This window comes from Notothenia rossii (genome assembly GCF_949606895.1).
Source record: "Notothenia rossii genome assembly, chromosome: 4".
Classification (NCBI taxonomy): Eukaryota; Metazoa; Chordata; class Actinopteri; order Perciformes; family Nototheniidae; genus Notothenia; species Notothenia rossii.
Genome location: NC_136902.1, coordinates 9,916,492 through 9,936,112, shown reverse-complemented (window position 1 = coordinate 9,936,112; position 19,621 = coordinate 9,916,492). Strand labels below are relative to the sequence as shown.

The 19,621-nt window shown below is 40.3% G+C and overlaps 1 protein-coding gene across 6 annotated transcripts in view; it reads left to right on the top strand.

Moving 5' to 3' along the window:
- pkig (protein kinase (cAMP-dependent, catalytic) inhibitor gamma) overlaps positions 1–18,749 on the top strand; it is a 31,895-nt gene extending 13,146 nt beyond the window's left edge. Inside the window, exons 1-3 of one of the 6 annotated variants that reach the window (XM_079676059.1) lie at positions 3,644–3,761; positions 15,720–15,901; positions 18,056–18,749. In XM_079676059.1, coding sequence (XP_079532185.1) covers positions 15,748–15,901; positions 18,056–18,138 — 237 coding nt within the window. In that variant the 5' untranslated portion in view covers positions 3,644–3,761; positions 15,720–15,747 and the 3' untranslated portion in view covers positions 18,139–18,749. Of the gene's footprint in view, positions 1–3,643; positions 3,762–8,739; positions 8,895–12,453; positions 12,593–13,953; positions 14,499–14,879; positions 15,320–15,719; positions 15,902–18,055 lie in introns of those variants that run through there. The other 5 variants (XM_079676063.1, XM_079676060.1, XM_079676062.1 and 2 more) reach the window with 5 other exon arrangements.
- Positions 18,750–19,621: the final 872 nt, after the last annotated feature.

Below are 19,621 nucleotides of genomic sequence, written 5' to 3'. Positions count from 1 at the left end.
ACGCTAAAACAGCTGATCACAACGTTCACACTCTGTGGTTAAAACTAGCCCCCCCCCCCCCCCCCCCCCCCCGTCGACTTTCCTGAAGTACTCCCCCGTTGATAGAAATCAACACGTAATGAATTAAGACCCCACGGTTTGATGATTTGATAGGTATGTGGGCTGTCTTTCATTTTGACACACAGAAAAATGTTATAATAAACCTACTGTAAGTTAAATGGATATATCTGCCTTTTTTCATTTATCTTTCCATTCCCACAACAATATACATAAAGAAATGACATATTTTGAACATAGTTTGAATGGTCATTAATCATGATTAATTAATTTTTAAGCTGTGATTAGTCTGATTAAAAATGTTAATCGTTTGACAGCCCTACATATGTACATATACACACACATCTCTTTCTTTTATGATTAATTCACCTATTCATCCATTTCCTATTTAATTTTACTTCTTTCATTATTATTACCGTTATTTTTCTAATCAGCAACTATTGTAATGTTGCTGATATACATTTATGGTTGTTTAAATCAGTTTTACAATCGCAAATGCCTCAAATATTTACTGGTTTTCTTTATCTTATATCATTGTAATTCAAAGCGACATTAGAAATTGATTTCATACAAACAGCTTCAACTAACAGTTATTTTCATTTTTGATTAATCTACAGATTTGTTTTCTAGAAAGACATACCCGTCATAGTTTTCTAGAGCACCAAATAATATCATTGAATTTATTTTTTGTTTTGTCCTACTAACAGACCAAAGCCCAACACCATTTTGTGTGTGAAGCAAATCAAACTAAAACAATTTGTTATCAAAATTGTCCGCTCATTAAAATGATTGATGCACTGTGTCAAACTTGTGACATTTTAAAGTAAACTAAAAGGAATAACAAGACAAGAACAGACTTTCAGAGCACCATGTCTGAAAAGTGAGACGTTTTTTTTTCAGCTCTCGGTACTTTTCCAGACACTCAGCAGAGCACCCACATCTAAATATTTTCCACTTGGACCCAGCACCTTTCACAGAGTTATGTCCACATGCTGATAATGTCCCTGAGAGCCTGGAGCTTACACAGACATAAATGAATGTGGCTGGAAAAGTAAACAAGATAATAACTTCTCAGAGATGTTTTTCTCAAGAGGCATGAATCACTTTTACTCAGAAGTACTCAGATCTTCTACTTACTTAAAAGTAGAAAAACTAAAGTGTAGAAATATTGTATCGCAATTAAAAACACTTCATTCAAATCGAGTATAAGCATCCAAGTCAACCGTACAAAAAGCAAAATAATTGCTTGTGTCAAATGGACAATTTTAGAAAAATGTATATTACATTCTTGGATTTTTTTATGCATTAATCAGTTTTTCCCCTAGGATGGAGTCATAGCAGCGGTGCTAAGGCACGTGGGCCAAGCATAATGTGAGCGCGGAGCGTGTGGAATTTTTTAGTGTGTGCGCGTGCGAAGTGCGCCCCGCCAATTTCTTTCTATGTGTCAGCACAAGAAAGGCTCTTGAGGTCTAGTACCAGGGCCGGTTCTAGACAATTTGCTGCCCTAGGTGACATTTTAGGCGACATTTTATATAAAGAATAAATGAAAAATCTCTACAAAAGACAAATACACTGCAAAAACAGAAACTTATTGACATAGGTATATTAAGTCAAAATGGCTTCAAATGTATTCAGTATTGTATGAACATGTTTGAATTGGGGGGTGGACGTCACATCCTCTAGGGGGGTCCGGGGGTATGCTCCCCTGGGAAGATTTTTTTTCGAACATTTTACAGTAAAATGCTTCAATCTGGTGCATTTTGAGCACACAGGGCAAATTAAACGTGTAACCGGGGTGAAAAGGGTGTTACATTTACTTAATTATGAATGTTGTTACATCTAGGCCGAACATTTGGATGAGCGCCAACGGTCAAAAATGTTTTTTCCCTCCCAGAGCAGCGCCCCCCAGATCTGGCGCCCTAGGCGACCGCCTGTGTATTATGCCAGAAATTGGCCCTGCCTAGTACATACGGTGGCAATGTCTCAAGATTTAGCAAAAATACACCTTAAACCATACAGTAACACAAATACCGTACTACAAATCCACATAACAAACAATCAAAAATGAAAAAGGGTCGCCACTTATTATTATTTTAAGAAAAAAATAATAAGTTATTATTATTTTGCGCCGCCACTATTTGTATATAGGTGAAACACTGCATTAATGTATAAACAGCTTTGGGTAAGAAGCTCATCTTAATGACTTTATATACTGCTATTTTAAAGGGGCCCTATTATGCTGTTCAGGTTTTCATATGTGTATCTTGTGTCTGTACTGTGACATGTCCATGCTTTAGTGTTCTGCTAAAGCACCTCTTTTCACCCTCTGTCTGAAACCAGAGCCAAGTCTGCTCTGATTGGTTAGCTGGCTGGCTCTGTTGTGATTGGTCAACCACTTATGGCGCATTTCCACTACGACGCGTGCCCGTTTTTGGTTGCGTTTCCACTAGCCGTAGTTCCGGCTAGCGGGTAGTTTTTCACAGTTTTCTGGCTCTCGAGGTTCTTTCCGGGCCAACAACCGGGCTGAGTATGCTAAACTAGTGAGAGAATCGCTGGCAACTACAACAAAATGAACATATTTGACCGTGATTTAATTGTAATAAACGTTTCAAAATGATGCCGAAGTAACAACATACTGATACCGGTTAGTAAAAACCATGAATGAATGCTTTGACAAGTCTGTAGACAGACGGCAGGCGCAAAACCTTTTAAAATGCGTGTTGTCTAAATGGAGATTGGCTAAGCTAACGTTATATATGCTCCGACCGTCCACACTCACAACAACGGCCTAAACAGACATAAATAAACCAGCGACTGTATTCGCCATGACACAGACAGTCGGTGGTTTGTACTTGTTTAACTTTTGTCTAGTTCCTGAACAGATATGAGGAGCTTTGAGCTCTGAGGGCTAACAGCTAACGGCTAATGTTGGTTTTGTGTTTCGCATTGAAGATGACGTCACAGCTCCACCTACACTGCGTTACTATAGTTACCACCCCAGTTCCTAAACTGTAATGGAAACGCAGCATAAAGTGAGCCAGGCCTATCAAGGCCTAACTACACCTTACTAAGCCGTGCGAGGCTCTGCAGTGGAAATGCGCGATTAGAGATGTCCCGCCCCTTAACCTATCACATACAATGTGTTGGAGCGCTAGCCAATAGAAGAGCAAGTGTTACATATCGATGTCACTATGTTAAGAAAGTTTATGTTTTGTATTTTAATCTAGTAAATTAAGTTATTAGGTAATAAAATAAAATAAAAAGAGAAGAAGTAAAAGCTAAAAATAGATCAACTCCAACTATTTTTTACAGTATTTGCTTCCTATAGTTTTTATAATTGGTAATGAAATCAGTTTCTCCCGACACATTTCTGTTTTCCTTGTGAAGAGTCTCGAGGATGTTTGTTCTCAACGAGCAGTTGCGTCAACATTTAGATGAGATAGAGATGTGAGATTTATTTTTAAGGTGTGGTTGGAGGGTGTTGTTATCTCGGTCCTTTTCCAGCGCCCCTTCGCAGCACCTGCTCCTGACTCAGCTGTGAGTCATGGCTGGTTGATGAGACTCAGTCTCACCAGGCGGGGATTCCCTCTCGCCTCATGTTTCTACACTCTGTTCACAGTCTGGTGTGTCCGTCCTCTCGCCTGTAAAAGCCTTCATCGATCACGGTTTATTTACAGTTTTCGGGGCCTCGGGACACAGTGTTGGTAATGTAACCGTCACTTAACTCCAAACATGGATATGGAATCCTCGTATGTGTGACCTTGTTACTCTTGCTGTGGTGTGTGTGAAGGGATATTATGATGCTTAAGGACTGATATTGATTGACCCAGCTGTTGCTAAGTGAGCTGTGCTAACAAAAGGGAACATCAAGTCCGTCTCTTTAGGGCTTTCTACGCTCTCCTGCCATCTGTTTAAAAAAACGAGAGGACATTTTGGTTTACTAGTTTGTGCTCGGTCAGAGAAGGAAGTCACTGCTTTTAATGAAAACATATTTAGAAAAGGAAAACATGTTACATAAGTGTTTGTTTGTGAGCTTTACTTTTCTGGTTCAGTGATGAGTGTGATTTGTGTTAACTGAAAGTCATGACCGACTTCCTGTGCAGAGGCAGGTCATAAATGTGATGTGGTCATCTGGGTGGTAACACTTAGTCATTTGAGATTTTCTCAAAGCAATAGTTTGAAGTATCTGGAGATCTGCTATTTGCTTTCTTGCATCTCTTCATGGCTGTTTTGCCTGTTTTTGTATTTATTTGCATCTCTCTGTGGCCTTTTTGTGTCCTACGCCTCTGGCTGCTTTGTGTCTTTGTGTACAATTTGCGCTTTTGTGTCTGTTGAGCATCTCTTTGTTGTTGTCTTTTGTGGTCATTTGATCGACTTTCCAGCAACAGATTGTGGACAGCTGCTTCGTACAAAAGGCTCCCTTCACCTAGTGGGCTTCAGTAATCTTGCTCCTCTGCTAAGTGCTACACATTATATTACTAATGTAACAATGCAAATGCATTACATCCACGCCTTCTTAGTGCATGTTCATATGGAGAACATATTAACAAATGCATTTATTATTCTTGTGCAAAGTGCTGAACTAAACAACCTACCTCCGCCATTTCAGCCTCATCTCCCAGCAGCTTATATCCACTGATAGTCCCTATAAACCTGAAAAAACTACTCTAATGTAACATGTTTTTTCAACCAAATTATGTTTGTTTACAGGCTAGGACAGGGGTGCCCGGTACGTCAATCGCAGAAAACATTCTTTTTTTTCAATTTTTTTTTAAAAGTTACCCAATCATCCATCGGCATTTGCAAGTTGATTGACGTACAGGTAAGCCAGTCTGAGTTGTATTGTCCCATACAGGTTCATGCAGTTATGAGGGGGCCTCACCTCCTCATCTGAAGTGCACATGCGGCGCACTATTATGCGCTTATGCTGCGCAATTAGTGTAAGCTCACCACAGTTTACGCGCCATTTAGTCCACTAGCACCCCCCCCCTCGCTCGCGGCACAGATTGGGCAGGGGCGGCCCTGTAGGTAGATCATTTGGGCTTGTTCATTTTAAAAGTATCTCCCAAGCTGAAAAAGTGTGGGCACCCCTGTGCTAGAGTAACTAAGGGATGTTAAATTAACTACTCAATTGAAATGAACATCAGCAGTGAGCTTCTACATGTACTATGATGTACACTGTAGCTGCTCCTGTCTGTTCCTGTTACTCACACACATCCACTTATGTCAGATTGTTCTGACATATTATCAATTATTCCTTTTTGAAGAGGCAGAGGAGTGACAGCTCGATGCAGAGAAACACCCCAAACACAGCATAATAAAAATAATAGAGAAAATCCAGGCAGAGGGCTGCAGGATCTCACCATCAATTGTGGTGTGTCATAAGTGATGATTCAAAGGGAGGATATTTGTGAGTGAATACATGTTGTGTTTTTAAAGGGAAACTTCTTTCTTATTCGTGGCTTTTTTTTTAAAGCAATACTATTTTCAGAAGGCAGAAGACAATCCAATCCGATATCTCAATATCTGCAGTAAGTGCAAAATTAACAGAACAGCTGTTAAAGGGTCTCTATTATGCTTTTTCGGTACGGGCCCTTCGGTTCGGTACACGTGTGTACCGAAGTGTACCGAACGAATATAACGTAAAACTTAAAAAATTGAGAACGTGAACAACTTTTTGGAATTAATCTCAGGTGCTGCGCATGCATTCAGAGTAATTTGCTCACATTGGGTTCAACGCGTCATAGAGCGACCAAGTCATTTCATTGGACGAGAGGCATACTATGAGAGCTGATCAGAGGGATGCGTTCAAATTTAGTCAGTAATTTGAGGAACTGTCGAAATGGCGAATGGCGAAGTTGAGCTCGAAAATCCTCCAGCATCATTGAAGTCTCCGGTTTGGGAACATTTTGGTTTCGCAGTTACGTACAAGGATGAAGGACAAAGACAGGTCGACCAAACCAAAGCTGTTTGTCGGCATTGTTCAACTAAAATTAGTTACGCGGCTGGCAATATATCAAACTTGCACACTCATTTGAAAAAGCATCACCCGAACGTGAATATCACCGGTACCAAAAGAAAAATGACTGAAGTGCAAACCCAACTCCCACTAGCATTTAAGCCTCCACCACTCGCAAAAAGCTCAGACCAAGCCAAAGCTATTACAAATGCCAAATATCCTTATGTTGCCATGTTAGCAAAGAGCTACCTGGCTGTATCTGCTACCTCTGTCCCTAGCGAGAGGGTGTTCTCCACAGCAGGAGACATTGTTAGTGCCAGCTGATCTGCCCTTTCGGCAAGCAATGTGGACAAGTTCATCTTTCTTTAAAAAAAGTTGAAAATACAATGACAAGCAAGTCATAATGTCAAACTGGCTGCTTAGGTGAGTACTAGTACAGTGCAGTTCAAATACAGATTATTTCAGTTCATCGAAATGCTGCACCTTAATGTTTATTTTATTATATTTTGTATTTATTTGAGTGAATACATTATTCACAGTTTAATAATAATATTTAAAAAAATGTTTTGTGATAATTTTTTCTGCTGTACTGAAAACGTACCGAACCGAACCGTGACCTAAAAACCGAGGTACGTACCGAACCGAAATGTTTGTGAACCGTTACACCCCTACACAGTAGAGACACAAAATACTGATATGAACCTGAAAATGTGCATTAAAGGGTGTAGCATTGTTTAACTTTATTCCACTATAACCGTTAAGGGTTTCTAACTCTATTAAATCAGCCCTCTTACTGGTGAGTTAGTGTTTAAGCACAGCGGCTCACCTGCAGCATTGATCCTGCTAACCTGGAGAAAAGTCATCAGACCTTTTGTACCTGCACGCTTAACCTCACAGGTTGCCTTCACAGTTTTAATAGATTTTTCTGACCCAGAGGCTTTCGTACCTCGTTGCATCTCTGACCTTCTAATCCACAGCGAGCAAATATTAGCCTGAAGTTTGTCAGGCAGGGAGCTGAGAGTCGATCCACACGCGTGGTGAAAGCTTGAACAAAGCGGATATCTAAAGCCATTAACACTGTGGGTCTTTCATTTTCATAAAACAGCTTTGTGCTGGATTTATTTCCATCTGCACATTATAGCAACAATTAGTAGCGGATTGAGAGAAAATGATACGACCATTTCAGTTGTAATTGTTTAAGCAATCCTTTCAGAAAAATTACCCGTTTCTGCTTCTCATATGAGAATATTTTCTGATTTAATGTATTCTATGACAGTTGGCGGAATATCTGTGTGTGTGAAATGAAAAACAAGAAATTCGAGATGTCCCTCTGGGAATGGGATATTTCTGCAGATATTCTGTGGATAAATCGACTAATTAAGAAAATAATTTGTAGGTAATTGGTAGTTGCATCCGTTATCTTCATGATCAATTGTTCTGATATTATATTTCAGCCTTCATACTGCTTTTGTAAAGTGTAGTAATATAAGAAGTAGAAGGCAGTAGACATGATTAATTTACAAAAAAAATGGTTTGTCCTTCATTATCAGAATACCTTTATTAGTCCCACAGAGGGGAAATTTATATATTTGAAAATACTTCGTCACATTGTTCAATATATTACATTTACTGTCTTCATAAATTACATTTTTACAATTAGGAGATCATCAACAGAGAATATCCAATGCAACTTATCAGGAGAAACAGTTTCAACCTTTTTTCATGCAAAAACTCTGGTTTGATATGTTGGTAATTTAATTTGTCTCCACCGCAGGCTTAGGGAAAATCACTGCTCTCTGACATTTTACAAACTGAAAAACAAATTGAATAAACAAAATAATCTATAATTAACATCAGAGAGTGTGTGTTGTTTATGAAATGGTGGAAGCCATTCATATGCATTTCTTTCTGCCTCACTGATCTCCCGAGCAATGCAGGGAATTGATCTCCAGAGTGCTCCGACGTGTGGAGAGGGGAACACAACTCAACGATTGATTTTTGATTTGTCTGTAGCTTTTTGTGAAGAAGCAGCCTTCACCCGGGCCTTTTGTTTTATTCATCAGTTCACTAAAGACTTTTCCACGCGGCGGTTGATGCTAATAGCCTCGGTCAGGCTTCTTATCTCCTGTTCGTTGACTGATTCATAATGCCTTCAGGCGCAGGAGCTCAGTGCACTCGTTTAGGTTGCCAATTATGCGAGAGTGGCAGCGATCACTCTCCGTAACTCTGCTCAGGGAGGTGATAGAAAATTGCATGGAGCATCCAGCGTTATCCGTGATGACTCAGCATGTCTGACAGAGGAGATGGAGACTTCTGCTGCGACCTAAACAGTAAGATTGAAACTCTAAAGTAAGCTTTTTGTTTTGTGGGAGAGATGTGTGTGTTCCCCAGGAAAAGATTGAAACTCTAAAGTAAGCTTTTTGTTTTGTGGGAGAGATGTGTGTGTTCCCCAGCAGAGAAAGCTTGCTGCAATATTCACTTCTGCAGGGGAAATAAGGACGTCACACACAAGCTTCCCATAAGAAGAGGAAGGAAATAAGGTGTATACACCAGAGTTCAATGGACAGGGCTTTTTATTTATTTATGAGAGGCGGACCGGAGAGAGGAACAATAATGCTAACCCCGATGAGGAAATACAGCTCCCTTGTGTTTTGAAGTGGGCTTGTTGTCAACAGGGCAGCTGCTGACATCATGTGAATAGGCAGAGCCCACACCACATTTGTCAGGGCCGAGAGGCAGCGAGCAGGAGGGCAAAGATCCAGCGACATGGTGCTCCACGCTGGGTAACACTTAGCACTGGAGGGTGGGTGGATTCGGATGAGTCGTCTGATGCAGTTCGGGTCTGCACGCAGGGACTCGAGAGCAGATCATTACTTTGGTAAGATAAGACCGTTTGTTGGGATCTTGATTCATGTTTTGATGCATTGCTTGACCACAAGAATTGTTGAGTATTGGTTTCTTATTCAGATGAAGACGTCATTCATTCAGAAGTAGGAGTGTTATGGGATTGTATTGGAACCTAAATGGTAGGGCTGCTCAATTAATCGTATTTTAATCGCAATTACGATTTTTGGCTTGCAACGATTATGAAACAACATAATCGAAATAAAAAGATTATTATTTTTTTTGGTTTTTCAGTTGAATTATACCTAAAGTTCAGGGTAATCAACCGTTAAAAACATACTGTTCACATTTTTTTTCAGTAAATGGATGTTTTCAAAGTAAATGGATAATCGTTTTTAATAATCGAGATTATGATTTTTGCCATAATCGAGCAGCGCTACTAAATGGTTAATTTGATGAGTAGAGTGTCAGAAAATGAATCGGCAACAATTTTAACAGTCAGTTAATTGCGTTAAGTCATATTGTTCTTCTACAGCTTCTCAGATGTAGTGATTTGATGCTTTTCTCTGTGTTGTACCATTTTAAACTAAATATATTAGCATTTTGGACAAAACAAGATATTTGCAGACATCACCTGGGCCTTTGGAAATATGTTATAGACATTGTTTTACAACTAATAATAGGCGATGACTATCCAGAGTATGTTCCTGATTTATTGATCAAATCGATGTTTTAAGTAACATCTTCAAATGTCTAGTTTTTCCAACAACCAGTCTGAACCATTTAATATATTCACATTTTGGTTTAAAAAAGATGTTGAACACATCACTATGGTCTCTGGTAATCTGTACTCAAACAGCTATAGGCGATTCATGTGCAAAATATATTTTTCGATTTTGGAAAAATGCATGTTTGAAGTTTAAAGTGCCATCTTCAAATGTCTGGACCAACAGTAAAAAATAAATATGTTTATTATCATGTATATTTATAGTATACTTTAATATTGTATGCTTATCTGTATTATTGTGTTGCATGGTTGAAGAAGCCTGTGACCTAAGATTTTCAACGACATAATTACTCAAACAATACCATTTAAATCCTCACATTTTAAAGATCATTTAAGGTATTCTTGCTGCAAAATAACTAAAATGATTATTTATTTATCATTTGGATACACTTTATAAACCAAATGATAAATCAAGGAAAAGGAAAACCGATTCATCAAAAATGATACTTACAGTAGTTTTTACCTTTTATTATTTAAATGTACTTTATCACATTATTTTAACATTAGTTCATTACTTATGTAGTGTTAAATATGGCCATAGGAAAAGTTAAGATGCTTCACATCACTCCGGTTCTGAGATCATTACACTGGCTTCCAGTCTGCCAAAGAATTTATTTTAAATTACTATTGCTAGTTTTTAAATCACTAAATGGCTTAGGACCGAGGCATAGACGACCTCCTCCATCACTGTGAAGCATCCAGGAGTCTCAGGTCCTCTGGGTCGGGTCTGCTCTCTGTTCCGAGAATAACCACTAAACATGGAAAAGCAGCTTTTATTTATTATGCCCCGACAATCTGGAACAAACTGCCCAAATCGTGCACGTCCGCCGAAACACTTTTTAAAATTAAAAACGCACCTATTTGCCGCTGCTTTTAATTGAGCTGCCCATACTCACACTACAGTATGCCTTTTGGTCATGTATTCTGTACCTACTGTTTTTATTTATTTTATTTCATTATCTTTGCTTTTTATGCCTGTTTTTTTAAATGCCTTTTTAATAATGTATTTATGCTGTATTTGTTCTTAAATGTCTTTTGCTTTTAATCTGTAAAGCACTTTGAATCGCCACGTGCTGAAAAGTGCTATATAAATAAAATTGCCTTGCCTTCAAGAATCACGGTAGCTCTTTGCCTTCTCAGTGAATGCAGCAGAGTTAGTTGGCGCTTGTGTGTAGATGCCTCTAATGGACGTGGAAATCAGCAGAGAAGCAGTGTGGGTTATGGCAGATAATGTGAGTTTATTACACACGTATCGTGCTGTAAAGGCTCCGCCGGGATGGCAGTGATCCGGCCTCTCTAATGGGCCCAGTGTAAGTGTGTGTGTGCTGACTCATATTCCCCCGGAGAGCTCTAAGGCCTTTGTTCCCAATATCTACATGCTGAAACCTCTCCCGTTACATGTCACCTCGCCCAGTGTCACACGTTCATGTTTAAACCCGTCATGAAGGAAATCTCAGTGTGCAGCTGTTGTGCTTTGTGTCTCCATAATGCAGCTCCTTTCTCTCAGTATAGAAAATCTTTCAAATCAGTTCCTGAATGAACCTTTGCTTAGAGGATATTCCCACATTGGAAATTATCCACACTTTAAAGAGGAAATATTATATTCTGCCCATTTTCAGGTTCATATCTTTTATTTTGTGCCTCTACTGTGATGTTTGCTAGTTTAATTTTCAAAATGTTGAATGCTGCAGCACCTCTTTTCACCCTCTGTCTGAAACCAGAGCCCAGTCTGCTCTGATTGGTTAGCTGGCCTGCTCTGATGTGATTGGTCAACCGCTTAGAGATGTCCCGCCCCTTAGCCTTTCACGTGCAATGTGTTTGAGCGCTAGCCAATAGATGAGAGAGAGTTGCATAATGATGTCATTTTCTTACGGAAGTCAACAAAGGAGTCCAATGGAGGCGTTTCAAGCAGGGGGGGACTTTGGGATTTTAGTCTTTGCAGACCATTAACATGCACATAAAAGAATAATGCGTCATTAAGAGGTGGAAGTGCAAAGCGAGTTCAGCTCATGACCCAAGCTGCACACATTTCCCTTTGAGGATTGAGTTGTTATTGTCTTGGGTGAAAATTCACACCTGTGACATTTGTCTCGTGGTAGAGTTACGAGATGCAGCTGTGTTGAGTTTCCCTCGGTACACACACCCTGGCCTTTTCCACATAAAGGAACCCTTTTTATTTAACTAGGGCACGCACGCAGAGAGCCGTGTAAGTCATCATTTCTGTGATGTGTTGTGAATGATGCAAGGCTTGAATCATAGGTCAATTATATTCCACGCCTTTAAGAAGACATATACTGTACGTGTACACTCAGTCATCTGTAAAGAAACACGTCGGGTTGAAGCAGCAACACATCTTGTTCATTGTTTGAGACATTTCTCAGGCTGCATTAGCTAGCTTTAGTGTCTACAATGTGACCTTTTATTGCTGTTTAATGTGTTATAGTTTTTGGACAAAACAACTACTTTCCCATTGGACTCTGGAACATTTCTAGACTTTTTTTCCCTGTTTCCTGACATTTACTGTAAAGACCAAGCACATCAATGTAATATGTTTATAAAAAGAATAGTTCCTTTGCCTGTGGCAACCCTACATGGAGTGCTTGTTTTTTCTTTTATTCGCCTCATTGAACAAGAGATGCGTTCAGTCACGTAGAAGGTCATCAGTGTGTTTTACAGATTGTCTGCCTCCCAGTCACTTTACATGTTCATCTGCATAATACAAATCACAGCAGGTGAACAACAACAACAGAAACCTGCTTCAGTCAGTCAGTAAGCGCTACAAAAACCTCACTGCGCGCTGTGTGGATAAAGTGATTTTAAAACGCCATAAATCTGCTTCCACCACAGCTGAGCCCAGAGACACGAGAGCGTGAACACGTGAGCTGAGACAGAACATCCTCATCGTCCTTCCTCCATGGAAACGTATTAATGATCCTCATGTGCAGGCAAGCTAACTAATTGAACAAAGAAATAGCAATTAGAGGTAGATCCCATAAGCCACATAACAACTGGGCTGATGGAGTAGAAGGCAAACACAGATGCGTTTCTGCACTTGATACACAGTCAGTGCTGGTTGTTAGTTTGAATAGTGTTTCAGTTTATGCAGAACATGTTGGCTGGTTGTTTTGATATCAAAGCTTTGATTTGAAAATGCATTTAAAGTAGCTGGAAACAGATGAAGACCGACTAATTCAAATGCAGTCACCATACTCATAGTTCAAGACTAAACATTAAGCTTAGGACAACATGTTCAGCACAGGCTTTTATCCAAAAATGATGGTTCATTTATTTTATTTTTTAAGTTTAAAGCTTGCTATTAGATGGAAACAACATATTTCTAAAATAATTGCAGTTGCTAGCTGGCTAACTTAGCGCTAACACTGGAAACAGCTAGGCTAGCTCTGTCAAAAGGTAACACAATCAGCTTACACTTCTGAAGCGCACTCCTTAACAAGTTACGGGTGGTTTGTTTTATCTGTACAAACACTGAAGTGTAAAAATGACACATTGTGCGCTCGAGTATTTCTTGGCTTTCACCATTTTGCTGCTTTTGGACAGAGCTAGGCTAGCTGTTACCCTTTCTTTCAGGTCTTTATGCTACGCTCTGTCTGCCGATATCTTCATACAAAGCACAGACATGTGAGTGATGTGATGTCCGTCTTATCATATAGCACTGCAAGAAAGTAAATAAGCTTTTACCCAAATTAAACTCTTTTTTAGCAACAGTCAGTTAACATGTTGGTTAACTAAACATTGGGTGTGTGTCATTAAAACAACAATTCAACTGGCCCACTATTTTACCACTATTGGAAATCTTAATACATTTGCTCAAATTAAGCATGCTCCCCATTGGTAAAAAAAATTAATATATATATATATTTTACCAATGTTGCTCAGCTACCTGATTATGGAAAAAGACATGATTATGGCAAAACTTAACTTAACTTAAATAATAATCACTAGTATGGGTCCATAGAACATTTATTCAGCACTTTTGAATGCATACAGTAAATTAATTCCAAGTCAAGATCATTTTCTTTTCTCTGTAGGATAACTACAACAAAGTGCATTCAGAACAAAGCCAAGGTGCTTTAAAACTGCATAAACATCTAGGCCAGTAGGCCTGCAACAAACTAGTGTAAATAAAGACTGTAACAGCCAGGCCTTCAACAACAACAAATGCACCTATACATTTGGTAATCTAAAGTGTTGTTGTGATGACGTAATCAAAACGCGGCGACAAGCACGGCGCGCGACCATGCTCGCGGCTGGGTCACAGCCAACATGTCTGCCGCTTGGAGATATTTCAAAATATCAGGAAAGAGGCCCAGATTGCGATTTGTAAAACGTGTTCAGCTGACATTTCTTGAGGGGGTGTAACTGCAAAGACTTTCACCACTTCTCTGACATTCGCTGATATTTTTTTGGTGCTAAAACCCTTTCGGCCGAAATTGTCTTTTTAACCATTTTCGGCCGATAATTTGGTGCATCCCTACTTCGTAGACCACAAACACAGGCATAGACCATGATTGTATTGATCACAATTGTGAAATTGGTCAGAAAATTCACAATTGGATACTTTTCTCACATTGTGCCGCACTAATTGGCTAGTTAGTGAAAGCCACAGGTGTCTGAACTAAAGGTTGAGGGAAAGGTAGTCCTGCAGATAGGTAATTATAAGACGCCGGCCTCCCGCGGTGATCTGGCTCGCTAATGAATGTGCAGCGAGGCTATCTCGAAGACAATCTCTGAGAGGATCTCACCACCGCCTGCAGCCGGGAACACAGAGCGCCTTATTGTGTAAAGTAGACGCTCTCAGGGAAATGCCAGAACACAGTGACATTTCCTGAGGTACCACTCTTACCTACAGGGGCTTAAAGTTTACCCTTCTGTGCACAATTTCAAATTCCCAGGTAGCATCTCTCTTTTCCCTGAGTGGCTCGTGACCTCTGAGGGAACGAGCCTGGGCTGCTTCCTGTTTGGCATGGCGCTCGCTTACTGTACACATCGGAGACAGAAAACAATTGTGGGACCTTTTTTTTTTTTGTGAAAGCTTCTGGGAACAAACTGGCCCCGGGTCAGCATGTTGCCTCCAGTGTCTGCCAGCTCGTTTTCATTCCTCCCTCACTCTTTCTCTTGTTTCCCTTCGAGACTTCCCCCCCCCCCCCCCTCGTGTTTCTGAGAGATCCGTAGCTCAGCCGGTCAGCTGTCGTGTTACATGCTTTTTTACAGGCTCGCTGTAATGTAGTCAGTTATGCTGCCCATGCAGAGCCGTGGGATCTCTACAATGTGTGCGGGCCCACGGGGGATGTTCAGACTAAAGCTGCAAGAGAAGAACAGCTGTGACAATTTGTTTATCTTTATTAGAGGACAACTTCATACTACATCAAACTACTCCTTTTCTTTTTTCTGGGGCAGTGTTATTTTTTGTCCTGTTCTCTCTGAGGAGTTTCCAGCTGTATAGGGTTGTAGTGGTTGGCAGGATCCGTGACCCAGTTAAATATGGACTGAGAACAGGAAACAGAAGAGGAATGAATGGCGGATTCGGAGCTCTACTTACTTTTTAGCTGGGGCACTTTTCTGGCCACACCTCTGCTGGTGCTTTGAATGGCTTCAAGCTCTTTCTCTCCATATTGATCAGTGCTCTCTCTCTTTTCTAAACCCTTTGCTGTGTAAGTACCTTTCAGACAGACAAATGGACTCTGGTTGAGAGGTATGACTAGGCAAGTGAGAGCCTGAGTTGGAGATTCGATGCAGCTTTTTTGTTTTTCCTGATGTAATTAGGACATTCTATTGGCGGAGTGCTATTAATCTGTGCAGACATAGGAGTTGTTAACACCTTTTTTGTATTCCCCCTGCTGCTCAATTGCTCATGTTCTGCCTTGTTCTCACTCTGCACTGGTCAACCTTTTTAAAAAGCACTTTGTGATTGATTCTGCTGAAGTAGAAATTCACCAGACACAGTGATACGTCCTCCCACGGGTCCTGCAGACTATTGAAGGGAGACAGCGGGGTGATTTATGTGCTACACCTCCGCATCCACTTGACATCCCCCCTCCTCCCTCTTGGCAGGTGTAATGAGAGCGCTGGTCATGGACAGATGATGGACGTGGAGACGTCGTACTCAGACTTCATCAACTGTGATCGCACAGGCCGCAGGAACGCAGTGCCCGACATTGAAGGGAAGGGAAAAGGAGCGGCCAGCACTAGTGAACTCACCAAAGACCTGGCAGGGATGGACCTCAAGGCTGCAGGTCAGTCAACACACACATGAACACACAGTGTGAAAGCAGAGCTAATGTGTGTGTATGCATACCAAGGACCTGGTGCTGGGTTCACAGAACACTTATATCTAAGGCTAAGGTCTTCATTTAGCTTTTAGATTTAGAATATGGCCATTTTAGTTGCTGTAAAAGAAATGTAAGACAAGTCATGGTCTGACAGGAAGAGTTGATGATTGATCAGGTGTAAAGGGAAACTGATCTTTTTATAACATTTCAATTTAAATATTTAAATATCTGTGTGTAAGGGCTACGACAGCCTTTCCTTCTGCAGTCCTGTATCGCGTAATGACAAAGAAGCTGCACTTCGAACCTTTATGACCACAAACTATAAGAAATGACCTAAAAGGTGTCTAACCAGTGTCTGACCAGTGTCTGACCAGTGGCACCAAATGACGAAAAAGGAGTAAAACTTGGCTGATTATTCGCTAACAATGTATTGGATTTATTATGAGGAAAAGGAAAAGGTGTGTAGAGGCTACCGCAACTCGTTGGAAATATATACGTATATATGAATAAAGAAGGACTTTGTCGTTGTCCTTTGCCTAAAGTCTGCACTGTGTTACTGGTACATTTTCATCGCTGAGCTTTCCAATAAAACGTCCTCACAAATGTTAAAATCTTCCAGGAAACATCTGGAGCAAAATAAGCTGAGTTGTTTGCCATGTTTTGAAGTTTGTCAAAAAGTTACCCAGAGTTCATGTCAAACGTGTCCTTCAACAGAAACTAGACGGCTTTGTCTGTGTCTCAAAGCTCCAAAGCACCCAAACAGGTGGCGCTGCTCAGCTGGCAGACTCGGTGACACCTGGCTGTTGTTGCCTCGGAGATAAGTGATTCGTGGCGGCAGCACAATGACAGATTCTTCCTCTAATCTCAGCAGCGTGTCAAGCTGTCTGAACGTGACGCAGATGTTGCCTCTCTGGCCATTGTGTGTGTTGCCTCCTTGTTCTTGCTTACTTCCTTTTTCAGTCAAAGACATGTTGACATGTTACCCAATCTTACGTCACTCTTGTGGGAAACCTCACATTTGGAAATACTTACAACACTTACAACATTCTCTGCTACATTTAGCTTATCATTTATCTTTGACATGTATAAAGTAGGGCTGTCCCGAATACCATTTTTCGGGCTCCGGATATTCGGTAGTAATCAGTAGCGAATATTCGGTGCGGAGAGATTTGTATTTTTTTTTAATAAAATTTTTCCAAAAGGTTTCATAACACGCTCCGAATCCGAGACACCTGACAACGAGCTGTTAAGCAGAAGCGCAGAAAGAGCATACTATTACGATTTATATTTATTTATTGTCTCGCAAACATTACAACAGGGCAACTTGACCACAGCTAAGCTAAGCTAGGCTACTACTTACAGCATCCGGGTGACTTTTCAGAGTTGTTGTGCCACCGTGGTAGGCCAGTTTCTTATCGCATATTTGGCACATATTTTTCTTACCGTCATCCAATTTAAAATGGTCCCACGCAGCTGAAGTCCTCGGCATTTTGTGTTCAGGTGTGTGAAACGAGGTGAAGCGTGCCGTTTGCGTTCGTGACTGTGAGTGAACGCGATGTCAGGAGCCCAGGCTGAGATTGTATATATTTCCGCATTTTAACAGTGCAATTCAAAAGTATAAATATAGTATAAGAATATGGCAATTCGCCTTTATTGATAGCATACATTTAGAAAAAAAAAAAACGAATATCCGAATGAAGAAATTGAAACCCGAATAGTTGACCAACGAACGAATATTCGAATATTCGGGTACAGCCCTAGTATAAAGTTACATTACTTGCACACGGTCTTGCAGGATAACTATTTTATTGTTTTTTAGATTTGTTTTATTCTCTTTATATTTATGTATGTTGCATTGTTAGAGGAGCGTGAGATTTAAGATGTTACATTGCCATCTCTAGACTGTAGCTGCTGCTGTGCATTTGACAATAAAGCTTTTGAATCTTGAATCTTGACACTTAGCTCCAGGAAGTTGTAGTTCCTTCCTCAGAATTCTCCTTATTCTTTCCTCTTGGGAGCAGATTTATTACAGGCTGTACAAACGATGCGAAACCACTCTTGAGCTCGATATTATCTATAATATTTGACGGATGTTTTGTTGCATATTGTTTCCTCCAGGAGGCGACCCGGGGGCCTCCCCAGCCCCTGAGGCCGAGGGCTCCACCAGCCAAGACGCCCAGGGAGGGGGAGGCCCGTCCTAAACTCAGCCAGAGACCAAAAGGGCGGCAAAGCCAAGGAATTGAAAAGTAAAGAAGGAAGCGAGAGAAAAGAAAAGAGAGTGTATATTGGTTGTCCTATGTGGACACGAGGACACCTTCGCTCACTGCCAGCCTGTTTGGAGCTCCAGCGGCCCCAAATGTTCGCCTTTCATTGGATCCGATTGTAACACGCGGAGCAGAGCAGAAAAACAGCTGACTATTGAGATGCTGCTCTTTTGCTTCATTCTCTGCTGGTCATTTATATTCCCGGGGGAGGAGACGAGAAAGCACATAAACTTTGGATTTATCTCTGTGGAGTTGCTGAACAGAATCCATTTATAAAAAAAAAATTAAAAAAACGTTGCTCCAGCCCGGTATGGAACTGAGTCATGGATAATCATAATCATCTGTTTGTCATTTTCTTTCTATGTATGCGTGTGTGTTTGTGACCCTCTTGTTCAATTACACCGCAAGTCCCTTTCTTTTTCTGAGTAACGAAACATAGTCGCCATTATACTGTCATGTACAGACTTCATATTTATTGCTTAATGTTCAGTGATAACTTTGTGATAGCAATTTTCTTTGTGTAATAAAATACTTAAGAATTACTGTAACATTTTGTGTTTTATGCTTTGAAGCGTGAGTAGCTTTCCCCTCGAAGCAGTGTGGGACGCTGCAGGTCTGAGAGCTGCAAAGGCGCAGTCCAACGGGATTAATGAGTTCAGTTTGCTGAGTCGTTCCAAAGCCATAAATATTATTGAATACAGCTTTTGTGGACATTGGCATGGCCGCAGGAAGACAGTGTTTACGTTTCCACCTAACATGCTCCCAGTGTTCCCATTTATTTCCTTTATACGTAAAGAAACAGAGGATTGAGATGTAGAGATACAAATTTATCTCATAGCATAATAATAATAATAATGATAATAATAGATGACATTTGTACAGCGCCTTTCAAGGGACCAAAGGCCGCTTTACATGGTGAACAAACAAACAAACAAAAGTGGCAAATAATAAAGTTTAAAAAAAGGCTTCAACTTATTCCCTTTTTTTAGTATGAATGACTCTGTGCCTTTATTTCATAGTGAAGAAACCGAGAGGAATTACTTAAAGATATTTGTAGTAACTGTCTTTTTTATGCTGATGATATACAGGCCCCTCAACACTTATTATATTCAAAAATGCTTTCCATAAGTGTGAGTCATACATTAAAGTTATTTTGTATATGTGACATTTTAAAAAGAGATATTTTAAATAAATATATACATTAGAATAACTGAGTAATTAGGATCATAAATTACATTACGTGTTACTTGTCAGACGCTTTGATCCAATTTGGGGTGAAGTGTCTTAACCAGGGACACAACAACATGCTGACTGCAGTGGGACTCAAACTTGCTATCCTCTGATTCGAAGATCAGCGCACTAACCCACTGCGCCACACGCCTCCATATGCTGCTCAACCAACTAAAGCTAAACAAAATGT